At 32.1% G+C, this 26,525-nt stretch overlaps 2 protein-coding genes across 5 annotated transcripts; one reads left to right on the forward strand and one right to left on the reverse strand.

The window, feature by feature from the left end:
- Positions 1-343: 343 nt before the first annotated feature.
- LOC123718593 lies at positions 344-7,830 on the forward strand. 2 transcript variants are annotated; one of them, XM_045675239.1, is made up of 9 exons: positions 344-739; positions 921-1,118; positions 1,193-1,303; positions 2,199-2,321; positions 2,404-3,599; positions 3,744-4,875; positions 5,281-5,396; positions 6,065-6,440; positions 7,162-7,830. In XM_045675239.1, exons 1-9 carry the CDS (start codon positions 586-588, stop codon positions 7,383-7,385), a joined length of 3,630 nt encoding a protein of 1,209 aa, XP_045531195.1. In that variant the 5' UTR covers positions 344-585; the 3' UTR covers positions 7,386-7,830. The 2 variants fall into 2 exon arrangements, with proteins under 2 accessions (XP_045531195.1, XP_045531197.1); XM_045675241.1 differs by having other exon boundaries at positions 7,183-7,830.
- Positions 7,831-8,441: 611 nt separating this feature from the next.
- LOC123718898 (SPARC-related modular calcium-binding protein 1) lies at positions 8,442-26,248 on the reverse strand. 3 transcript variants are annotated; one of them, XM_045675870.1, is made up of 12 exons: positions 25,822-26,248; positions 24,247-24,415; positions 23,418-23,636; positions 14,706-14,759; positions 13,846-14,045; positions 13,287-13,413; positions 13,002-13,067; positions 12,469-12,575; positions 11,433-11,625; positions 10,926-11,019; positions 8,847-9,103; positions 8,442-8,713 (listed from the first exon to the last, which is right to left on the reverse strand). In XM_045675870.1, the coding sequence occupies exons 1-12, from the start codon at positions 25,897-25,899 to the stop codon at positions 8,634-8,636; spliced, it is 1,644 nt and encodes a 547-aa protein (XP_045531826.1). In that variant the 5' UTR covers positions 25,900-26,248; the 3' UTR covers positions 8,442-8,633. The 3 variants fall into 3 exon arrangements, with proteins under 3 accessions (XP_045531826.1, XP_045531825.1, XP_045531824.1); XM_045675869.1 differs by having other exon boundaries at positions 8,857-9,103; positions 13,002-13,100; XM_045675868.1 differs by having other exon boundaries at positions 13,002-13,100.
- Positions 26,249-26,525: the final 277 nt, after the last annotated feature.

The raw sequence follows: 26,525 nt of genomic DNA on the forward strand, positions 1-26,525 counted from the left end.
TTAATATTGTTATTGATTATGAAAGAAGATAATACATCCTAATACAATAAAGGATAAAGCAAAAGGCAGGAGATTTTAGTCGGAAACAGAACAATTATAATTGTAAGGAATACAGAAAGGACGTGCGGTCATATTGGGAACAAGAAAAGAAAATAAAGTTAGTCCAGGTCTTTATTTCAATGTAATGTGCATATGAATTATGTATATTTTATGCCCATGCACTAGTCTATAGACTAATTCATTAGCAGAAAATCAAGGAATAGGCCACAGTAATTAAAAAAAGAAAAGTGACATTCATAGATTGGACAGTGATAGTTGACATACGACGCTTTCGTTTTTAAATATCAACTATCAAGTAGAAAATCTTTTGTGAAATTTACAATTTTAAACAATATTATTTGTGGTTATTGTGTTAAGTTTACGTTTTATTTTTACATATTATGACACAATAACATATTATGTGCTTAAGCAGACTAAAGCACATACAAATGTGCAGTCTTAATGGGTTAAATATGTTTTATCGGTATTAAGTAAAATATTTATAACAAAAAAAAATCAGTGTTCAGTCGATTTTGTGCGTATATTATGGATGCATCTGCCTCGCTTCAAAAAGATGCAGAAATTCATAATTTGTGTAGTTTGTATGTAAAAATAGAAAACGCCTTTCCTATAAGTGAGAAACAGAAGAGTTCAATTGTTAAATACACTCGTTTGCCTGAATGCGATTTCAATACCATAGGTAAGTATTATTTAAATTATTAATACAATTTACGGTTTTAATTGCGTAAATTAAATATATAAAAAATATTATAATATTAACATGTAATCTGCATTTCAATTATACTACCCTGTCAAAGTACTCAGTAGGAAATTAAACTTTGACTTATACGATGTATAAAACCATTTATTTTTTATTATAGAAAAATGGTCCAAGAACAGTTATACCTTACAACCCAGGTTGCGGCGTATTATTTCAATTGAAGAGCCCCTAATAGGATCTACTAGGTCATTAAAAACAGAGATGGCTAGTATTCCAAAGATGGTATCAACAGGTTACTCAAAAAGAAAAATTGTAACAATTGACGAAGATGATGAAAACAGTCTACATCCCAAATTTTGTATGTTGATTTATAATTGTAAGATAGTTTAGAGTTATGATTTTATTTAATTACATTTATAATTATGTTTGTAGCTCATGAGATAAAAAGTTCATATACCAAAGTGGTAAACAGAGCTTTAGAAACAAAGGATCTAAAGCAGTCATCTCAGAGAAGTACTTCAAGATTAATTAATTCAACAAAATGTAAGCATTTTAATTTTGCTTTTAAATGTTATGTGTATTGATTAACATAAAACTTTATATGTTATCCCAGCAGCAGTCACAGATTTCATTGCAGGCCAGTTAACAAGTTGGCTCATTTTGGTCATTGAATAAATTTAAAGGATATTGTATTTAATATTGGGCCATATTGTAAGTAAAATGATAAGGACATTATTATTTTACTTATGACATTTTTTCACAAAACTATAGAATAATTTTACATTATTATGCTTCTGCCTAAGCTATGTCCTTTGAATATGACATGCACTTAATTTTTTAAACATGATCAATGTGGTGGACAGAATAAAAAAAAATATTACGGATTGACTATATTAGTGTTTGATCATATCATAAAGTGGTTGGTTGTTTATATTAAATATTGATTCACCTAGGCTATTCAGATCATGGTGTGGTATACATGTATTTCATGAAATGTCTGTCCACTGTCTTTATATATATAATTCTACTGGAACTTACCTGGACCAAAATGGCTGAACTGATTTTTTGAATGATTTTATTTTTTGTATGCCTTTATTAGGCCAATATTATACAGGACAATGTCATTTGAGTTACTACTATCATATAAATAAAGTAAATTATACAAATATGGAAGGAAATTACTATTTATCTAATATACACAAAACTCTATATATTATGTTACTCTTTTAAATTACTTTTTTGTTTCTGAACATGTTGTCTACATGTTTTTGGACATTGAAAATTTCTATACAACTTAATCGTTACCTTAATTTTTAGAATAGCAAATGTGAAAATTAAGGTAACAAATAACAATCCTTATAACATTTAAACTTAATATCTAGTTTAAATGGACATAATGGATGTAAAAGGACAGTCAGTGTATATTATTTTTTAACAGATTCCCAAGATGTTAAGCAAAGTAATAAAGCAAGTCCAACAAATAATACTAGAAGGAATATCAGTGTATCTTCTTCTAGGAATAAACAAGCTAAAGAAAATGACCCCATATTTAAAGGCAAAGGTAGTATAATAATAAATATGTAGTTTGGACATGATTGATTTTAAAATATTATATTATATATATTATGTTATACAAATTTCAGAATCTTCCCGAAATACAAAACCTATCAATGCATCGTCTAAGACTATTGTTAGTAAAAAATTACATTCAATGGATAGTGGTAAAGAGATCCAAATATTCAGGAACAAAATAAAACAAGACTCTAAAAGTACTCCACCCAAAAAGATAGCATCAAAAGAAAAATGTAATAAAGTACCACTTGAATTTGGACGACTGAAGAATAACTTGTTAAGAGAATTAAGTGATAGAAAAAAACAAGTGAACGTCATTCATGTTCCCTTAGAAAAAGACTATGAAAATGATGATTTAACAAGTCAAATAACAAATATTGAACGTGAAATAAATAAAAAAATGGTTGACAGTAGTACTGATATAGAAGACTTTAAAGTATTGTGTGATGTAAACGTCGGGACAGAATCTGTAGAAAAAATTGATAAAATAACAACAACGGTAACAAATTTCAATGAGTCAATTTGCACAGCAACAGAAAATAACAATTTTAACACATTTGATAATCTTCAAATACCAAATGTTACTTTAATTAAAGATAAATGTGAGAAATCCAAAGAAAACTTAGTCAGTTTTTGTAGTCAGTCATTACCTAATTTAATAATTCCATCATTTAGTGTGACATCCATGGATAAAGACAATGCACATAAAAAGCCTATTTGTAAAAATTCATATATTATTAGTAGAGCAACATTAACATATACTACGGAACAAAAAATTGATATTCACATGGTTAATAACAATATTGATATGAATAGCCCAACAAATGCAGTCAATTACCCTATGAATGTAATGTCTGTTTATAAAAAGGAATTAAAAGAACAACAAACACATATAAATAACAAGAATAATAAAAATGCAGAAACGGAAAATTTACAAGCCAATACAGGACCACTGAAACATATTGATAATAGTAGATTAATAAAACCTTCAGAAATAATTAGCTCAATAAATACTAAATTACTTCAAAATGATTACATTAATGAACAATTTCAGCGAGAATTAAATTTTGTTGATTCATTTTTTGAGTCTTTACAATATTTAGAAAATTACTCTTTCTCAGATAAAAGATTGAGTGAATGTAATGTAGAAAAAATTGTCAATAACACATGCGATTTAAAGAAGTTGGATTATGATTCATTTTTCTCTAAACTTGATCATTCTCATGTTGATGATAGTGAAACAATAGCTTCGAAGAGTCTTTGTCTGGTAAGTGTTTATCTTTGAAATCACAAACAATCTACTTGCAAGCATAATTTGTTTCAAAGTTGGTCATAATTCATTAAATTGAAAAAAAAATACTCAAAATTTAATTATATATAGATTTATTAATGACATTATCTTTGTTTTCAGCTCAATTTACTCATACGCGATGAGCAACGACGAGCGAAGAATTTTCTATTCGTGCTGAAAATGCGCGAAGATGCTTTGAAAGATTTCACCAAATCCCAGATATTGTGGTTAGAAAATCGTAAAAAGCAAGATAATACAGACATATCTACTTTAAAGAAAAAACAAAGAGGTGCATTAGTCAAATTACAACACGAGTGTGGTGAAATGCAACGTATGCGTAAGGCGTTGTTGACACTGTCAGAAAAGCGGAAGATTGCGCTGATGAAAACTAAAAGAAATATTGAATTAAAATTCAGAAAACAAGTTGATGTGGAACAAATATTGGAGAAGCGGAAGTTAAAGAGAAGTATATCCGCTGATAGAAATACAGCGCCATTGAAGTGTTTCGACCTATCAAGTAGTGGGTGTGAGGAGAGTTCAACGTCAAGACCAAAATCTGTAACTCCTCTTTGTGTTCTGAAGCCAGTCATAAATCCACAAAGTGCAGAAAAAAGCATTCAAACTGGTGATAGTATTTTATCCATAACAGCACAAACTAGCACTGCTGAAGAAAATTTTGTTGTAGTTGATGGAGGCTACCTAAATATTTTGTTTCATAACTTGACCTTACCTGAAATTTTTAGTAGTTCAAAACAATATGAAGTGAATGAGGAAGCACTGAAGAATATAGTCACAACAACGAATAACAAAGTAAATGATAAAGGTGATGCTATCAAGAATTTCATGGATCATGTTAAAAGTCATGTATCCGATACTTCTAGTCCATCGACAGCCCGAAGTTTAGTGGAAGAGTTTGACCAGTACTATAAAGGACTTAATTTAGAAGAAAAAGTTGAATCAAGCAATGTTAATATTCATGAAGTCAAAGATGTTGGTACCCAAATCGTTGAAGAGTGGATTGAACCACCGAAGGTTAACAGTGAAATCAGTGATAATCATGATTATGAATCGGTTGAGCCCTGTATGGTGTCAGTTGAAACTCAATGTATAAGAGGAAGGGACGATTTAATTGGTGGCAGATCGGTGGCCGGCCCATTACCAGTACCTGCAGGTGAAGCGGCAGTCACTGAAAAAACTCCAGATCTAACTATCTGGCCCGACCAGAAAACTTCATCTACATCCACTTCACCAGGTATGTAAACCAAATCTCACAATTATATTTATTCACATTAAAAGTGTTTGGCATCTAAAGTCCTGTAAATATATATTAAATTTTTTTTTTGTAATATAATTGAATTGTTAATAGAATGTATTCAATATAATTAGAATCTAATTAAATATACATTGAATTAAATTAGTTAATTTGTGACAAAAAACGTTTTTTTATAATAATTATAATATTAATTTTATTTTAAAATACAAGTTGCTACTCGTACAGACCCTAATTTCCACTAGAGACATTTGTGGTTGACTAGATACTACTCCACTAGAGACATTTGTGGTTGACTAGATACTACTCCACTAGAGACACACGTGGGTGACTCTGCCGTATACTTAACAGTAAACGGTTTTTTACAAAGATTTATATATTTTTTAGATGAAAATAGCAGCGTCGATTTTCCTGATGTTTACTCTTGTCCAGCGGCCGTCATCACTCCTGCACAGAACGAAGCAGATGAATTGCGACGACAACAACTTGCAATAGAGAAAGAGGTATTACTTCGATTTCCTATATATAATACTTATAAATTTACTAATTTCCTGGGCGTCATGATGTCCGCATAGATTTTGTGTATTTAGGCAAAAAATTGTCAATTTACATATTAAAATAACAAATTGTATTATTGACTTTAATTATCAGGAATCAGGTTTTCCGTAGGGTTAGCTATAGTATAAATAAGTATTTGTTCAGCAGTTTCAGTTATAGAAGTTTTTAATTAAGGTTATATTGAAACAACCCAGCTAATAGTGGTTTATTGTAACTCTTACGCCAATGAAGAAAACGAGAATAAAATGTCAATTAAAATACAATTTAATAAAGAACGCATAAATTAAATATATTATTTTCATTGCTTTTTTTTCACAATTGGCTTCAACAGTATCTTTGAGCTCTTGGAAATAAAACCATTTGGCACACCACATTAATAATGAAAAAGTCATAGAAAAGGCTACAATGCATTTTCCGTGCAGGTGTACGAAATATTTTGTTACTAAGCGAAATCTCTGAACCTTGTATCTTGTAATCGATTTACTGCGAACACTATATGCCAAACGTAGTTTAAAGTACGATCAAAGAGCGTACCAATTATTAAAAGGCAACGCACTCGGGTGACCTTTGGCATTGAGTATACTATATTCATTATGTCACTATTATATTTCAGATCAAGGCATTAGAACAACAGCAGTGTCGATTACTTGTACGGGAAATACCGGACAAGCCACCGCCTCCATACACTCCGCCAGCGGCGACACGCGCTCCAAAGCCTAAAAAATTCACACTAGATGAGGCAAGCGAAGAAAAAGTCCATAAATATTTAGAGAAAGAAGACGCCTTCAACAACGTAGATCCATTCGATGCGTTCCTCAAAGATTATTGCCAAGAGAATCTCGAACATGAGAAGAAGGAGCAAGGCGACAAATTTTGGGACACATGCCATGATTTGCCAAAGAAACGTGTGGACGCTGAAAAATCTGCCAACATTTTGACGGCAGAACTTACGGAAGTTCTGACTGGAGTGAGAGCTACAGTTGTTTCCGGTAAATTATTTTATTCTAATACTAGTCGACACGGTCACGGCTTGTCTCTATTGAGACTTGTTTGTCTGCATAGTATGAGGTTCGATTCCTGAGTAGGGATAAGAGCACGCCATTTAAATATTTTAAGAATAATCAAAAGCACTTAGTTTGAAAGTTGGCGGTGTTTGAACACGGGGCTGTCCAACTTTCAAACTAACACCTTCGTATGCGGGAGTTTAGCTGTTGGGCCTGCTTTAAGAAAATTTCCAATCTTACGGTGAATGAAAATCGTGAAACGGGCATACCTAAAAGATTTCTGATTCATTCATGTTTCATGATAATTTTTTAATTGAATAGGTAAGTAGGTGATCAGCCTTGTGTGCCTGACGCACGCCGTACACTTTTTGGGTCTAAGACAAGCCCAGTTTCCTCACGATGTTTTCCTTCACCGCTCGAGCTAATGTTAAATGCGCACATAGCATTGGTGCACAGCCGGGGATGAACCTACGACCTCAGGGATGAGAGACGCACGCGGAAGCCACTAGGCCAATACTGCAAAATTATTACATATATAAAATATTGGATATTGTTTCACAGATAACAAATAATACAACGTTATCGGTCGATTTCACATTAGACGACAAAATCACTGATTTTTTTATTTATAAGTCTTGTTCGCTTATTGATATACTATTACTTAACACATCACATTATGTACAAAATTTATTTGTTGTATTTATAGGTGTAATAAATAATTTTCAAGGTGTGGGTGCGCGAAGATCTGATCACATAGACGATATATTGTTTGCTGAATGGCGCCGTTGCGAACCCGAATGGACTTCCCTACACACAGACGAAGTTATCGTTAAAAATCAAATATTTGAGAGCATATTTCAAAAGATTCTTACAGAAACAGTGGACGAGTATAAAAAGGCGACAATTGTAAAACGAGTTGATAAATCTTAAGCAATAGCCAAGCGCTTTCAAATTGTTATTTTTTTAAATTGTATGTGCTTTCGATGTTGTCATAATAGTTGTTTCGTTTAACTTTTAAATGTACATTTTTTGAACTATGTTATTATATTATTAATATAGCGAAATCATTATGAACACATACTATAGGAAATTAAATTAGGAAAATTAATCATAAGTAGCTTGTTACAGTAGCATTAGCAATCTATTGCTTTAAATGGATCATAAACTTTGTGTCAATACTTAGCTTGAACTTTTATGTTAAAATGGATTTTGTCATACGGTCCTACTTAACTATGTGTTGACTTAGATCTGAGGGTAATAAATAATACCGGAACCCGAAACCTAAAAACCGTTAATTTGTTCAACCGTTGTGTATAGTTGTTTCAATATTGAATCAGTCATGTTTTGTAGAACAAAATTTAATTATAGTTTACAAATAAACAAATATATTCAAACATGTCTTATTTATATTCTCTTATACAAGCAACAAAACGCAATTTACACGGCGTTCATGCCTTTTGAAAATATGAAGTATTTTATCTCATTTTGATAAAATATGTCTGTCCAAAAGACTAAATCAAAAGCATTGGCTAAATCGATAATTCTTTTTACTACATTTGATCGTAAAGTATATGAAAAAAAATTAATTTATTGAAAATGAAATTTTAATTTTAAAAAACTATTTTTCAATTTTATGAAATGTTAATCGTATTTAACTACTAGAATTAACATGTGCTCCTTGACTGCCCTTCCCCTTTTTTTAAAAAGCACCCATTTTAGTGAGTAGATAAGGTGTGTTGCCGGCCTTTCGTGGACGCACTTTCTTTTAATACTTGGAAGGTCGTTTGTCTTTGACAAGACCTCCACTGGGAACAGATTCTACTACTCTACTTTATAGGCTTATATAATATTTAAAAAAAAACTCCCAATGTTTTTTTTCTAATCCTGCATATCATACTATATAATTGATTTAGGCACTTATCAATTGTCTTATTATTTAGTACGCGAGTTCTATATAATTCGTGTTATAGAAATAAAAGCATTTAATTCATACACTGCTATATTTATTTATTAACAATAATTGTTCTGAGAAGTTATAATCAGTAGAATTTTTTCCCTTTACAATTCGTTAAGTTTAAACATTTAATTAATAGGTGTTGTGATATTTTTTCAAACTTATATTGATCATTGATAGATAGGGGTTTTTATATAATAAATAAATTTATGTGAGTTAATATATCAGTCGTCTGCTTTTAAAATTGACTCCAAGGGGTTTGGGCCTTTTCTTCGAGGATTAGATGGTACTTTTGGAACTTCAGCTGGAAATAAACATGATTTTTCAGTATAAACTATAATCAAAACTTTGTTTATGTATAAAATATGTATTTAAAAAGCAATAATCAAAAAGCACAAGAAAAGTAATTTTCTGAACTAAACTATTTATAAACTTACTGGTTGACACCTGCGAAGCCTGCATGACTTCTAAACAGGCCATCCATTCTGTAATACTGATTTTGGCATCGTGGTTCACATCACAATATCTTGGCAGCTTTCGGCCGCACCTTCTGAGCTGGTCCACTGACGATATGAGCTGATGGAAAGACTTCCATTCCCTTCTCTCGAGAGCTTTGTTCTTGTCCTTATCTAACATAACATATGTCCAAGTAGCTGCTTGCTCCTCTTTTGATGCACCCCATTTCACCATTTCTCTGAAAATATTTGTTGTAATATTATTGTTAATTAAGTATTTTTTATATAATTAATTAACCAAAATATATATTATTATATATTTTGGTTCAAGTCTTCATTTCCGTTGTTGAATAAATTTAAACTGATTAAAAAACTTATAAGTTGGCGTAACAACGTTTACAAAACGTCTTATTTTAAGATGTTATTGTAACTTGTAAATTCGATAGATTAATAATGTTTATCACAATAATTATATTTGAAAAATTAATATCAAAGACATGATATTTTCTTATATTACAAGGAACGTAACGTGTCTGTGCAGGATAAGCCTTAATACAGACTATTGATAATATCTAAGATTAATTCCCATCTAGATCTCTGTTTAATATAATATTAAGATTATAAATGTACATATGTACCTAGAACAGATATTTGAAAAACTTTTGAAATGTTATTTATGATAAATGAGACGATATCTAGGAAAACATCAGGATTGAGTATAGAAAGCGGTCGATAGTGTATCCTTGTTTTTGAAGTATTTTATTGTTGATTTCCCATCGTACAAACACGCTGAATACGCTTTATACTCATATTAAGATCGCGTCGGCAGTACTAAGATATAATTTTTCCATACAAAATTATAAAAGGCCAAATTGATAGTCTAAGTCTATTCAATGTATGTGTGCCTTCTACGACAACCGTGAATTCTCTTAATACTACCCCACACCTACACAGGACTATGGATAATTTATTCACTACTAAGGCAAGCACTTGTCGTTCAATATCGAAAGGCTCGATAGTCTACGACCGAATGTCCTGTTTCCAATCCAGATTGATGCTGTACTTGTAACCATTTCTAGATCTTGTTCATTTCAGTTTTGTTTAATTCGCAGGGATGGAGTTAGATTACGTATATTTATTGTTGCAATTTTATATTAATATCAATTTAAGCTAGTTTAACAATTAAATAATGTTGATAATCCGTTATTAGGGACGCTTTAATGTAAATCTTAAAATAACGTTCCTTAAACTTTACTAAATACCCACTGATCCATCTGAGGAGAAACAATTCGTTTTAGTACAAGTTTTCCTACCTCAATTAAAACAACTGCAATTGTAGACAATAAATACATAGTTAAATATAATTATTGTTGATTCAAAGAGTGCCATAAAATGTTTAAAAAATTAACTTCGTAACACATTTCAATTTCCATGACAACATAAATTAGTGAATAAATAAGTAAAATTATTAATTACAACGTGTTATTTACTTGCAAACACAATAGTGGTAATTCATTAGCCATTACGGCTTATAGTGAACAAAAGGGTGGCTTATGAATTTCTATTTATAAAGTCTTTTCTAAAGATCGGCTATTATTTGAGCGATATAGGGGTACTATATTATTTAAGAGGTATCGGTTTATCCATTAAAGTAACGTTCTAGAAACATTGTTGGTGACGCTTTGAAATATGTAAAAAAATTGACTGATATGAGATTTTATGTAGATTATACATACAAATGTGTGCGTGCTGTACCAATGTGAAATTCGATGAATTAATTCGTTTAAGCATTAAAATGGAAAGGGATTTTGGTATACTTTCTGGAGGAAGTCGTATGGCGGAAAAATTTAAATGATTTTAGTTTTGCAGAAGGTATTTGGTTCATAGATGGGATTCTACCACACGGCCTGCGTGTTGGAAATCGCATAGTACTAGGGCGCTCTATATAAAAGTGCCTTAGGGTCCCGACCGTCTCATATATATTTTTTACATCCGTTGTGAGGTTTACATTTCTGAAGAACAGCTAATGTATTAACATTAGATTAATTCGAAAAGTCTTACCCGGGCCCAGTTCCGTTAATTGATGTAGTCATTTTCGAAATGAAAAAGTTCATTAGGTCTCGCAAAAAGTTACTCTTCATCGGTTCTGGACAACCTGAAATTTACAAAGATAAGTACATCATAAAGCTTATTTTTGAGAAAATTATGGGGTTACCTTGTCTATGTTCACTTATTATTAAGAGCAACTTTACTTAAATAAATAATATTTAGACTGAGTTTTTTTATGTTGATGAAATTACTGGAACTTAGTTTATAATTTAATTAATGACAAAAGTAATGTTAAAGTACGTTAAGAAGCCATTTTAGTTTTACGCGGTACAAACGTGCACACAATTTAATATCACATACATACACGTGGTATGTCGTAAGGTAATTTAATTCTTAATATAATTTAAACATATGGTTATTAGCGTTAATTTATGTAAAGAAATTTCGCATTGTATATAAACATCTTGGTAAGCGAAGAAATAAATTCGGTCAAATTAATCACGTAAAAAAGATTTTTACCTCTCATTGGGCTGGCGTGTTGTGGTGCAGAATCGCAATCAGGCTTACTGTCCTTGACCGATGATCCTGGTATTGGCTTTCCTGTGTCTTGATGCACGCACCAGCAGTAGCCAGTTGAACGGTAGCACTGTGCTCTCGCGTATCTTCCGTCGCCCATGCATTCAGGCACGTACAGTACAGCTGTACCCGCTTTCTACCAACAAATGTTATCATATAGGGCGATTCCATTTAATGACCAATCAAGCTACGAGGCGCTGCCAAGCGTTTCCGCGCTGTTTTGTTCCGCGCGATTCGCGAGTCAGATGCAACTTAGCACGACTTATAACTTCCAAATGTCAAAAGTCACGTCTTTTTTAATATCTCGTATATTTGGTCCACTTGTTTCTAAATATTACCCTTTTATAAATGAATTCGCCTGAATAAAATTCGCACGCAAAATGTTTACGTAATTATATAGAAATATAATATTTAGCTACAAAATATTGAGTACTTTTAACATATGACAAGCAATGAAGCAAGTATGTTTGAAAAAATTACTTATTCTAAAAGAACTAGATAATAACGTAGTCAAGCTGACTACATTGAAGCAGGTACGTAAATCTACTAGTAAATATTTTTTTTTAAATATTGGTTGTACATAATACAAATAATAATACAGGCAATATAGAGGTTATCGTTTGCAGTCGCACTTTCGCTACATTTAAAACAATCGATAATTGTAATTCGCACAAGCAGTAAATTATACATTATGAGTAACATTTCTCAATATCTTATTAACCTTAAAATTATTAAAAATAAATATACATATAAATAAAATAAACATATAGTAACATTTATTTTTACCTACATACACTGTAGATATAGAAATATGTATAATTTGGTAAAATTCATTAAGTAAACGTTTATATAATGGATGCCATAGAGAAATAATAAAATCAGCTGTTTGGTATAGTTAAATTCCATAGATATTTGAACACTTGAGGCTCCATCATCGTAGTCCAAAGACTAGGCAAACAAAAGAAAGTCAAAATAATACCTGCTCGTCTAGCACCGCTTGTCTGTCAGTTAAGCAGTCGTTCGCCTCATCTTCCCTCGCAACGGAACCTTCTGGTGCAAATGAATTTCGCATTATTCCTGGCAGCACTGAAAAAAATATTGGTTCGTCTAGTTAGTATTGTTACCGCGACATATGACAACGCTTTGTTAAGACGCAGAAAGAAAATTCGCGGTCTTTATATACTATACACATATATCACTTAGCATCAATTGTTTCATCGTTATTAGCTTGAGTGCTTTGAAACTCAAATAAAGCTACTAAATTGGCAAAGCGTGTGATTTTTGTAAGACGAATATACTGACATGAGTGCAATTGTTAAACAAGTCCTAGCCCATTGACAGAATTTGAGATTTTTTAATTGCGCTTCTCTAAATAGCTTTTAGAGACAAATTGTGACTATACTTTGATGAAAAAGACTATAATGACCATTAAGAATTAACTTACACAAACTACTATATTTATGCAATTTAGTTGTTAACTGTTACTATAGATATCTATAAGTAACAGTATACCTGCACTTGTATCGGGTGGTGGTTCCTCCTCATAATCCGGTTCATTGTCAGGCCCGCTGTCATCATCTGCATTCAACGACATGAAGAAACGGAGAGAGACTATATATTATTATTATGTTTGCGCACACGTTGATATAATACAATTTTCTCTAACAATTATGATGACTACGCAAGCGCTATTTAAATGTTTATCTTGTAAACATTATTAAAGACTTAAAGAAAAAAATATTCTATAGATTTAGAATGCTGAATACAAACTTATATGTTTTATATCAAGGTACTCACAGTCCGGAGCAGGTGGTTCTGGTATGGCCAGAAGACATTCTGACCACTCCACACGCGCGATCTCACCATCACCATCTCCGTCACAGCCACGAGCCCATGCACGGGCACATCTTTTTGGTTTCACCACCTAATCAAGATTTTACATTTTATTTCATACAATTATCATACATTCGAACGCTCCATTGTTTATCAATTGAAAGTTCTAACCTAATAGGTTTGTTCGTCAGTTTTTAAGAAAATTTATTCAGGAATCAAATCCAAGACAGTACGGAACTAATATACTATACCTGGTCCATCAGAATTGGAAATTTGCTGTTATTACGTAGTGTTGTTTTGCTAAAATTTTCTATAGAAAACATAGAACTTATCCACAGCCGCTGTTTATGCGTTCATTAAATTATATTAAAACTATTAATTATGTTATCTGGTTTTACAATGATTTCCATCGCATCACATTCGCTGTTACAATTAAACTCTACCCCATATACTCTAACTTACGTTAGTAAGGCAAACCTAGCGAAGGCAATTTATCTTTTGATGTATTCAACGTAACACAAACCTTTTTGATAAGTCTCCTCAAGCCTCGATATTCTGATTTCTGCAAAGTACCGCTTCTGTCTCGATCGAGTTCCCTGAATTTCCAATCGGCAACATCACGGGGATCCGATCCCTCCCCACCCCTCTCTGAGCGACCAAACTCCCCACTAAATATCTTTATTAGATTCCCATTAAATTGAGCTCGATCAGCCCGTGTGCAACCTAAAATTTTTATAATATAATTGCTAAGTAGGATTCATTGCATAAGGAAATATTACGTAATGTTTTAGCTTAAACACATTTTTCCTTCTAGCTCTAAGAGATTGTATATCTAGGAGTACGAAGTTTCTTTTTAACTTCTCATGAAAAGATCCGTGAATATATTGTTATTCTCACGCGAGATATGACTATTGAGGCATTCGAAACGCATGCTGAGATGTGTGCGCGGCACTAAATAAAGCGATTTATTTTCTTTATCTCGATTGGGATCTATTCATATTCAACAAAGAGCCGTATGATATGACAAAATTTTTAAATTTATAACCACGTTTAATGTGCAGCTTTCGCCTTTCTCCGTTGAAACAGAAATTCATCTATGGTGTTGTACAAAAATAGATCCATTTTGTTTGAAACCCGCTGTATTGAGAACACGGGTTACGTAAATTATGTTACACTAATGGTTCCCTGGTGTTAATGACCAAATCACTAGTTTTAAAGTAAAGCATTTTAATGCGACAGTAGAAAGGTCTTTTAATGTCAATAGTCGTGGTAATTGGTTTCGTGATGGAATTGTTGCATGCGTATAAAATCAATAATTAATTTATGCCTTTTCATTCAATTCTAGTATGAAAGTAATTTTTTCATGTGCGATGTAAGACTTACTTCTTTTGTTACGTTGACCTCGAACCGACGAGCGACGTCGCGTTTGAGATTTACCTGAGAACAAAAAAATCGTTATGAGAAAACGCATAGTGAGGCAAAAAGAACACGCGCTGGACAGGAAATATTATAAATAGTATTGACGCAAAATATTGCATACATGAAATAAAATAACGTTAATAAATCTCATTACGAGCTTATTTAAGTATTTCAAGTGACCAGCAATTAAATATCAATTAAACAAGCACATGCCGCGCAAACAATGACTAAATATTTGCTTGAGGTCATAGACACTCTATCTAATTGCCTATTAACGATTATAGATTTCGTATTTGAAAGGGAATGTGCTCGAACCGACATGCCTACAGTGCAAGTTGAAAGTGCGATGCTGTCTACTCGACCGGTCTTAACGACAATGATGTACAGCATTAGTCGATACTAAAACCGGTAACAACGAGCTCCCCATACATATTACATCTCCATAAATTGTTTAATTGAAAGTTTAAATTGCTTTATTTGCGGCAATCGTACAATCTGTATAGAAAACACTTTTTAACCAGATTGAAGCTATGTATTATTATTAAACACTTATAATTATTTACATAATTTTAGATTTTCAATTTGAAACGTCCTTTTCAGCGTGCGTGTTCTATTAATTATATACACGGTAATTATAAGTTTTTAAAAATGTTTAATTAAAAAGTGTTTTCTTAATGTGTAAAAGCTATGTTAACAAAAGACAATACAATCTGTATAGAGTTAACTCGCTTCCTTTAATATTTTACGTAGAAGTGTGAACACTTCTAAACACAGTTCGAATTATTACTTTTAGTTACGTTTGATGCTTTAACTGAAATATTGTTTTCATTTGGCGTTCTAACTCTTTCTTCGTTCCGTTATATGGCCAGGGGCAGGTACCTAAATATAACACATCAAAGGCGCGGCGAACCGCCTCGACAAAGCTATTGAATGATGTCTGGGGCGTTTTTTCTATCGTCTCATGGTTGAGGCATGCCTTCGTTACTTTGGACAAAAAACTCCAGTCCATTGTGCTACGGCGTCGCGCAGTCTGTCTCAAAACGCGATTTCTTAGGAGCCCACTCCAATTGTTAAACTTGACTTTGGGTCAAGATATTGTTTTAAATCGAAAAAGCTTTCGGTTAATAGGCCTATTTCAAAGCAATAGGTTTCAAAATAATAGGTTGATGTAAATTAGCGTTTGGGATAGACTAATATATGTTTAGATATTATGAAGAATATATATCATATTTAATGCTGTTTTTTTTTAAAGAAACGTAAAATTTAGTCTAATTTCAAATTGAAGTAGTTGTATGAAATTTTTTTGTTTGAAATTATATGGATAGTCATAGTTTATTTTAATGGTCGTAAGTAATATCGGCGAAACATGATTTCCAGTAACCGGGTCAGTATATAAGTGGTAATAAATATTTCATTGACTTGCAAAAAGACGCCACACTTTAACTGTAAGGATTACGCTATTAGCAGTGAAATATAAATAGGATTGTGTTTAAATAAATTGATAGTTAATATCAATGATATATTATTATTAGTCTTTAATGTTTAGCTCGACTTCAACTATCTAGATTTATAAGTGGCACTATATGTCATGTTCTGGAATAAACTTTAAGAAAACACTTTTTAAACGGACTGAAGCTATGTATTATTATAATATAATACATAGTTTCAATCCGTTTAAAAAAGTGTTTTCGTAATGTGTAAAAGCTATTTTAACAAAAGACAATAATATGGAATAAACTTATTATTTTTTAATTAAACACGACAAATGGATTTTTATTAAAAACTAACGTTGAAAGTGCTGTTAGGAGCTTACATTTATAAGATATTTCCAAAAATGAACATGGCACAGACGTTTCTGCTTTTTCATCAATAATTTTAAAGTTAAGTAGTAATCAGCTGTGCCTAGAAGCAATAAGGGAAGTCGGTGGTATTCTTGCAATTGTAAAAGATTTAGACGGAACGACTGAGTGCGGGATATTTCAAGCATGAGCTTCGGCGTTTTGTGATTCAAGGTATTATTCACATTGCTTTTATAAAAATTGGTATCAGGGATTTAATAAGAGCCATGTGTTACGGAATGAGATTACTTGGAAATTGCTTTAGTGCTGTGTTTGCGGTACAAATACTCTTCTTCCTAGAACTAGAATAAAAAATAACAAATACTATTTCAAGATCTACTGTAAATTAAAATACGTCACGATAAATACAATAAATGATTCCTACTATGTCTAATATGTAAACAGATTTTATAATTATTTGTTTATAAAAGCTTGGCGCACTGATACATATATACAAGGAAAATTAAATGCAGCATTTAATGTGACTTATAGGAAAACCTATACGAGATGATAAAAAAAATTAAACTATAAAAACTGATGGAAAATCGCTTTCAAAGTGTGATGAAATACTTTTGACGTAATCACCAAATAAGAAAATCAAAGACCTTCAACATCTGAACCACCCCTTAATAAATAAAATGTCTAACGATATTCGTATTATGGACTTCTCGATTAAGCCATTCACCTTCTTAGCAACATTCTCTAATATAATAACAATTAGAAGTAGAAACTCAAGTATTTCTAATATCAAATAACAGCACATTTGTCAAACATCCGCTATTTGCCAATTGGTTATGAGGTTATTTCTTTTGAACCCTTTAAAATGAATAAAATACCGTTCTAAAGGGCATTATTGGTAGAGTAATTGCGTACAAATTAATACATAATAAGAAATTTATATTTGCGATTTCAATTCCATAACTTTTATGCATATATATACATTCCGCAAAGCTATGAAATCTTTGTGACGAGCGTAATTATACGGATAATTGCAGATCGAAGCTAAGCATTTAAATGGCGCCAGTAGGGAATCTGATTCATCGATTATATTACTTCTGTTTGATATAGGAAATATGTGGGGCATATATACTTATAGCTTTCACTATAAGCACATACGAACTGGAATAAAAATCTTTAATCTATATATAAAAGATTGCGTCAATAGCGACCCATTGTTATTTGATTTTCAATACATATTTGAAAAGTTAACGAATGTATTAGCTTGCGATTCTATAATTACTACTACATAGAACGTAAACTATGTTATAACGGTAAACACAATGAACATAGAAGCTGTTTCTCAAATAGATGCTAATATGCAATCAAATTTTAAAGCCAATTCGCGGCTGCCACTATAAAACGATGAACATACAAATTTCCATTAACATATATAATGCATCGTCTGTAAACTATAACAGTTGCCAGACTTCTAACGTAAACAATGTGAGTCCCAAATGGAACGGTATTCAGTGGAAATGTCAGGTGATTCTGTCACTAAATTTAATAATCCATTCAATATAGACAACGATTCTCTATCTCTAGTAAATTATAATTGGTGATTCCTATAGTTTATTGTTTTCAACTGGTTGTTAAGCAACATTGCGAAGCTATAATAAAGTATTAATATATTTGAGCAGTTTAAAAAGTGTACTTGAATGAGCAGTGTTGGCCTAGTGGCACCTTCAGGGTGCGACTCTCATCCTGAGGTCGTAGGTTCGATTCCTGGCTGTTCACCAATGGAGATTCATTCTATATGCGCATTCACAATCGTTCAAACGGTAAAGGAAAACGTCGTGATGAAACCGGCTTGCCTTAGACCCAAAAATTCGAAGGCGGCTCATCACCTACTTGCCTATTAAATTGACAAATGATCATGAAACAGATACATAAACCTGAGAACCTAAAATGGTTGTAACGCCCCAAATCAATAGCCTCTTTTCGGTGGGGTGATTTTAGCCGATATAAATTAAAATATGTAGACTAAACAAATAGTTCGTATTCGTCTAGACATACTTAATAATCCGGCCGTTTAGCGAATAAATTAATTCTATTCCACATTAGATATAAACTGTGTGTCGTCATAACCCGTTAGGTCATTTAGCGTGAACCAAACCATCCGTTTTCTGAACTGTCAAAAATCAATAGATATTGTAGCGTAACAGTAATTTTCGTTAATGTGTGTAACAAGTAACACTAGTATAGAGTACACCTTAGACTAATTAAAAAATGCATTAACCTGAGAAGTACAGAACATAAAACTGTAAAGTAAGGAAGCTCTTGGCTATTTAAGAATTAATGTCCGAGTAACACATAAACTTTTTGACGTTTTGATGTTTGCTCGCCTTATTTTCTTTATACATATTTATAGCTCAGCCCAGAAGATAACCAAGTTTTAACCAAGGCTTAGCGCTAAATAAGACTTTAGTACGTTCTTTTTTAATGTTGGCTAGTAGGCCGAGCTAAGGCAGTCAATGACGAGAAATAATATCTAATAACTAGAAACACATAACTCTTAAGTGGTTCTTAATAATTCTAATTCTAAACACTGGCGTCATTATGGCGCACCAAACTGCCCCGTTATAATAATCTTCATTTTATATTACAATACATAGATATGGTAAATTTTATGAATAAAAGTTATAGCGTGATTGTCAATTGTCAAAATAGATTAAATATTGTGAAGTCTATGCGATGGGATAAAATGCGTGGCCGAGACTGAATATCCAAGACTTCGGTGTTTTCAAAGCCGAACATTTAATGAGTCAGATAGTCACTTTAATTGTATTTTTTTTATCAATGACCAAGCTTTGTTGAGTTTAATATAAATTAGGGATACTATATGGATTCCTATACTTCTTATACCACCGTTGGCATGTTTAGGTATTTCAGGCCTACAATATAAATCGGTAGCCCGAATTTCTGGAATGAGCATAGATTGCAGATACATCTATGCCTATGCTCTGTGAACATTTCACTGAATTCATACTTCATATTCTCCGATTGTTTGATCATTTATTACGGATGCGATCTTTTGTGACAAGAATATTAAGTAAATTCATGATTTACCATTAGTTAGTTCCAAGCCATTTAGAGAAAAGTTGATAGCCCTCAACTGTCATAATTATCTACAGGAAAAGAGTTCGCAATGTACGTACGTCAAGGAAAATAATTACAAAGTTCTTCAATGAATTTGTGGTATTTGAGGTTTTGAATTAACAGGTTAAAAATACAACAAAGGACATGCAATCGGTAAATAGCTGTGGATTTATATAAGCTTACATCTATATTATTAAATAAGCCAAAGGCTAAATAGTGGCTATAACGCTAGTAAGCTGTTGGACATATTAATCCTTAAATATTACAGAATTTAAATTGCATGTGTAAAAACGCGATATACAATAAACCGATATATTACGCGACAGATATGGACCGCGACAGAAACCGCGTTGTATGTGTGCAAAGGTGCACAAAGCTAATTATGAACCTGACAAATCATTATAAGTTGCACACTGCAGAAATACAACTTGAGAAATCTACGAGTTATTGGGGGAAATAAGACGTTATATATATATATATATTTAAAACACGTTATATAACTGAATACAAACACTACGGAAACGACGTTTGTAAGGTTCATGTCAATAAGTAATATACCATCCTAAGGATTTATTCATGGTACTCTTATTAAAGTGAAATATATTTTTAATGCTTAATTATTATATTTATAAAGATGTCATAAATATACGACTGTGGAAAGCTTGTAAAACCGTGTCTACTAAATTCATTAAAACACACGACGCACAACTCACAACAAATCAACAAAATCAACTCATTTTACATATATAAACTTAAACTCAATTCGAAAGCATAATTTTACTATCAAGACTAATGGAATAATCTCCTTAATAAAACACGTATTTGCCAGACATAAGACTAGTTCCTGAGCATTATCAAAGCATACTCAAAGAGCAATACCCTACCTAGGTCACGAACGTCGGACTTAGGTACTGTCAAAAGCAATAATTTAAATACCAAATTTGTATTAGATTTAATATACATACATGTATATCATGCGAGCCGAAACGGTTACGATTTATCGGATAAAATTGTTACAGCCGGTCAAGCCAAGCTATAGATTAGCTTAAATTGTCAAATGATTAAGAACAGACGGTAAAATGCGTTAATGAACAAAAAAACACAAACTGTGTTAAGGTTTCCTTTCAGCTAATAAATCGAATACAACTTTAACCTTTACATTGTAATTATACATGGCATATATATTGACAATGAGACGTCCTCCGCAGGACAACGCCCGGACTCTGATAACTGATTCTAATCAACATCATCCATACATTTATAACTAGAACATTAATTCTTTAAGCTTAATGAAATGAAATCAGTGACTCAATTAACTAGAAGAACTGTTAAGCGATACTAATATTATTTTATCAGCTTATATTTTAATGACAGGTATTTTTGTTGCGAAAAGAGGTCAGGTAAAAAATGGCGTGACTCAATTTTAACCTGCGGCGACTTTATTTTGCACTTAATTCTATCAAAGAATTTTGATTAAAGGCGGTCCTTTCGCGCTCTGATGATATCGTTCCAATTTCAAAGGACCTTTAATACTCGCCGCTAGCGGTATGTTGTATCTTAATACTTTTTCGTTTTATTAAGTAGTAATAGTAACAATTTTCTTGGTATTTCACGCGGCTACATGCCCGAAATGTGGTATGTGGAAATAGTCAGTGGTTTTCACATCAGCGCCATATCAATCGTCTAATTTAATAATAGGTACCTGTATACTGTCTAGTAAATAAGTTGGGATTGACATCTTCCGCTTTCAGAGCCCTGACCCCTTTTAAATACATAATATAACTCATGGTTAACATATACGCGCACCGAAAACTCAAAGAACTAGTTGCATTAAATTGGAAAGTATAACTGTTTGTCTGTTTTCAAATAAGCTTAAATTATTAATTTCACATATAGGATATACAAGGTAAAACACTAGACACTGCATACAATTTATTTATTGATCAGTTATGAATTAATTGAAATAAAGCATGGATATTTCAAACTACTCTAACGCAGTGAAAATTCAAAGAACATCATTCAAACATTTCTGTGAATTTAGTTTAAAGATTAAACGTACCTCAACCCGTCATATGACAGATGACAGTTTTATCCTTTTCCTAAGATTGTCTCAAAATTGTAATCCGTCTTTAACAATCAATAACAGAATACGATTAAATCTATCTAAATGAAAACCATTTATCAACACACACATGCAAAAAATAAGGCAAAATAAAAATATCAATACAAAAAACAGAATATAACCAAAAGCGCATGAATGACTAGGTAAGTGGTGTCAACTGGGACCGACTCAGTCTATTGACAGAGACCACATGTTTTAGCAGAAGTGGTCACTGTACTTTTTCAATGATATATCAATTAATGTTTATATGATGGACACAGCGTATATTTAAGAACATGCAGCTTTAATGGCTTTACAATAGGAACAATTTGGAGGATTCTTTTTCTATTTGTGCGCCCATCACGCAAGGTGCGATTCGAAAGAAACGTGATCCGAGTGATCCGATGTGGTTTAGAATTTATATTATATTCAATTGCCAAGATAAAATATCATAACGACAAAAATGCATTGTTCAGAGCGTTTAGCGTTATAATATTTGTGTAGAGATAAGTAGCCAGCAGTGTAAAAATGCTGAATGCAAATGAAACGTGCAATTCTTAACCCCGACTTTATTTGAGGTCGATTTTTAAGGCTGAAGGGAATCTTGTGAGGAAACTACCGTGTGTTAGAATAATCGATCTGTGCTATTCGCCATTGCGCTCTTGGTGGTCGTCACAGAAGGCTGAGCACTTAATTAACCTAAAATAAATAATTGAACGCTGAAATGTGTCTTTCTTATATTGGATAATCGTCTATTCGATCTATCAGTTGATTGGTTTATGGGAATTCAGGTTAAAAAGAAATACAGCTCAAATTCTACATAACATCATCAGGAAACACTCTGTTAGCGTCGCTATATGGACTACACACTGTTTAAGTCAGACGGCATAGTTACAACGATGTTAGATTAGATAATTCTTAATTCGTCTGATTTAATATTGTGATCTTTCAGCTTAGTAAAGTGTAAACAAGATCGAAGTGTTACGAATAGCTATGAACCATTATTTACAGACTGACGTTAAGTAAAACAGATGTGTTGAAATGGGAATTTATGTTTTTTGTAGCTCGTTGCACACAAGATTTTCCTAAGTATTAAAAATAGTTCCTGATTCATATATTAGGAGATCTATAGTTTCGAGTGTTCTAAGAACTAGTTTAAATAATTACAAAAAAACAAGAATATGTTTTTTACCGTTAGTCTATACAGGATATATTAAATGAATTATTTATGTGCTGTTAAGTACTGATTGGTGCCGAAACAAAATTGCATATATTTCCACGTAATAAATATCGCTACCACTGTATAATACCACATAGTGTCAGAAACAAATCTTACGTAACAAAGTTCTCGGGACTATACCAACTCGACAGACAAAGAGCTTTTAAGTTATATTCGCATACGAGTACATTATTTGTTTTAGAGAATTCTCTGTGTATTAATCAAAAATAGTTCTGTTATCGGTCTCATCTCGGCAGATCGAGGCAAGCTCTCTCTACAAGAATAATTCTCACATGTTGCTCACTGATAATGTAGCTTTACGTTGGCGAAAAAATTTTGAAATCGGTCCAGTATTTTGAGATTTAATCCGTTACAAACAAAAAATAATTTCTCATTAGTGTGTGAATAAAATCATTTCTGACCAGGTCTCGTGCAATCAGGCTTTCCATTCCTAACAGCTGTATCTGGTAGGGGTTTGCCGTCTGGTGTGACACACCAGCAACCTGCCGCGGCCCCAGCAGCTGCGCACTGAACCGCTGCATATGTGCCGTCTGTTCTACACTTGGGTACGAACGCCGCCCTCCTGCCGCTTTGTGCGTTCAATGCATACCGCAAAACTGCTAAACAAGACGACTGGCCATCTACGAAAAAAAACATCTATTAGGTGTGAAACAATACTTCGTACATAATTTTTAGTTTTTAGTCTGATTAGTTTATACCTGATGAAAACCATAGACGACGCTATACAGTCTACAAATAAAGTGTCTCAACTATGGAGGTTAAATATCTAAAGCTGAAGTCGAAACTCTACGTTAATACGAAATATTAGTTCTTTGAGTTCATAGTTTTATACCAACAAGGTTACAGTTAAACCAATATTTAACAACTATTTACGACAACTCTTAATATTGAAATAATAACAACGATTGATTCATGATTTTACAGTATAGATTGATGATTATAATCTAATGATACAGAATTCACGTTCCCGTGACATCAATAAAATAGTAATTACGATCAAGTAATTTAAATGCTTTGCAAATTTTATGTGTATCGTTCACCTAATTGCTATTGCAAGACTGTCAACTGAAAACCATCGTGCTTTATATTACAATATACTATTCCATTAACAAATAATACGGAGTAATTATCAGATCGCAGAGGACTTATGATAATCAGAACAAAAACGATAAAGGAATTCTAAAAAAAATCCCCTAAACAGAAGCGCTAAATGCAAAAAGAACGCCATACCACTACAGGGCCCTTTGTGAGCTACAGTGACTGGTTCACCATTACACTGTGCTTTGAGAAGATGGCATTTGGAAGGGTAAGTACGCCCATCTGTGCCGCAAAGAACTCGATGGGTTCCACTGGCAGCTTCGCAAGCTGCGACACGATTTACGCAGGAATCAGTTATTGGCTGTAACAAATAGATAACAAAATATGACTCTCGTTGACCACAATGGTGATATTCAGAAACAAGATTTCAGATATAAGTATGACTTTCGTATGTCAGACAGGTTTCGGGTTTTGACATACGTGCATCATAGTCCACGTTAAGTCCCGACTCTATATATCTTACCGTAAGCTTCGAACAATTCAACTACGTTATTTTAAGGTGGTAAAATGGTTTTTTTTTATTTTATTGTATTGTATTCCCGTAAATTATACGTATGTATGTTACGTTAGGTCGTGTGTAGATAATAAAACTAAAACTTCATATTAGATTGACATACATGAATACAAATCTTAAGGACCACTAAATAATTAAAGACATAATAAAAGTATTCAGAAGATCCATTTTTTAAAATTAAATGTTTAAACTTATATATATATATATAGATCTAGTTACAACTCTTGCGGACAAGTTTATGTAAAGTTTGAATAGAGGATTGATACAAAAATAGGTATTCAATTTTCAATTTGTATTCTGTACACCTCGACGTAAGTATTGCCAATTCAAACTTGGCAATCGAGTACCATTCAGAGAAACCATAGATACACAGCATTATAGCACCGTAAATATGCACTTTGGGATTAATTTTTCGAAGTGTTAAAAAGTACGCTATTGAGTTACAGATAATTGTCACATTAATCAAATAATTATATAATTATAAATTATTATCAATTACATACGATAATAAATCTTAAATGTTCGTATAAATTTAATAATTATTGATTCAAGCAATCAATAATTATTACATGTTTTGTATTTGCGTTAATAGGGCAATTACTTTTAAATAGATTTCCTCCCTTTGCCCTTTCTTTATTATTAAAATATTGTTATGTATTAATTAGTCCAGAGAATCATAACAGGTTATGATTTGTTTTTGTAAAAGCATCGTATATAGTACATCGCATTGACATAATATAATAAACGGTAAATAAACACACATTGTTTACTTAACTGTATTTATGTATAAAATGTTTATTATTAATATTAAAAATTAAATTGTGTAAAACGTATCACAAAGATTGTTTTTTTTCTATGCGTTTATTAAATATAATATTATTGTAATGAAAAAGTGTACAATTGTAATGGAGGACTTTTACTTTGTTACGTACTGAAACAGTTTACTACTTTTCCTCGGGAATCACACCGGCGACATCCTAACTGCATTGATAAGCCAATACATGACTCACTAGTTACAGAAGCAAAAAAGAAATGCATAAATATATTATAAAGCCTATTACGCATTTGTTATATTAAGCATGATTTAAAAAATACATCATTAGGTTAAGCATTATTTGTTAAAATCCATATCATACGAAGTGTACCTTAATTACGTTTTAAAATCATTCTGAAAATTCAAAAAAAATAGTTACCTTAACATCCACAGCTTCAACCACATAATAAATAAGATTAATAAAAAAAATATTACACACTAGGTCATTGATATACATACTGTTAGTTTGTTTCAATTAATTAATAACTGATATTTTTAATTTCTATCACTTTTGCCAAAAGGAACAAAAGACGTGTCTGTTAAATAAACTATCGTCTTCTTATACATCATATTGGCATATTAATTTACTAAATCACAACGCTTTGTTAACAACTTACAAGAATGAAAAAGTAATAAATTATAAAACCGTTGCAAACACGTTTGCCGAGAGAGCGATAGAATAGTTATGAACAGAATAACAATAAAGTACAATAAGGATAAATCCCGATACCGGATCGGATCGTCTAACTACGAGCAAAAAGCGCACACGCACCCCGCCCACCGTTTAGGTTGTACACTACGTTTGTCTGCAGTGCAAGACTGTAAACTGTACCACTGTTTGGTATTTGCTGTGTGCTTTGTATATGCTACGTACATTTATTATTATGTAGATCTATGTTGTTCGGTACCATCATTAAAAATTATGATTTATTTAAGCTTAGGAAATTAGGAAAAGAATAATTTAAGTTATTTCTTATCAATATAATAATTAGCAAATACATTTTTCTTCTTCAATGTTAATGCCAGCTGTTTTTAAACGAAAACGGCTTGGTATATATGAAACGTCAAATGTCAGTTTAGAGT

This window comes from Pieris brassicae, chromosome Z, assembly GCF_905147105.1.
Source record: "Pieris brassicae chromosome Z, ilPieBrab1.1, whole genome shotgun sequence".
NCBI classification, from domain to species: Eukaryota; Metazoa; Arthropoda; class Insecta; order Lepidoptera; family Pieridae; genus Pieris; species Pieris brassicae.

Bases quoted from the DNA above. Each gene is read 5' to 3' on its own strand.
- LOC123718593 (XM_045675239.1), top strand. From the start codon at position 586: ATGGATGCATCTGCCTCGCTTCAAAAAGATGCAGAAATTCATAATTTG. The intron at 740-920 runs GTAAGTATTATT...TTTTTATTATAG, and splicing joins ATGCGATTTCAATACCATAG to AAAAATGGTCCAAGAACAGT. The intron at 5,397-6,064 runs GTATTACTTCGA...ATTATATTTCAG, and splicing joins AACTTGCAATAGAGAAAGAG to ATCAAGGCATTAGAACAACA.
- LOC123718898 (XM_045675868.1), bottom strand. From the start codon at position 25,899: ATGTATATCAATGACCTAGTGTGTAATATTTTTTTTATTAATCTTATT. The intron at 24,416-25,821 runs GTAACTATTTTT...TATTTGTTACAG, and splicing joins TTGAAGCTGTGGATGTTAAG to CCAATAACTGATTCCTGCGT. The intron at 9,104-10,925 runs GTAAGACTTTTC...AAATATTTTCAG, and splicing joins ATTAACGGAACTGGGCCCGG to AGAAATGGTGAAATGGGGTG.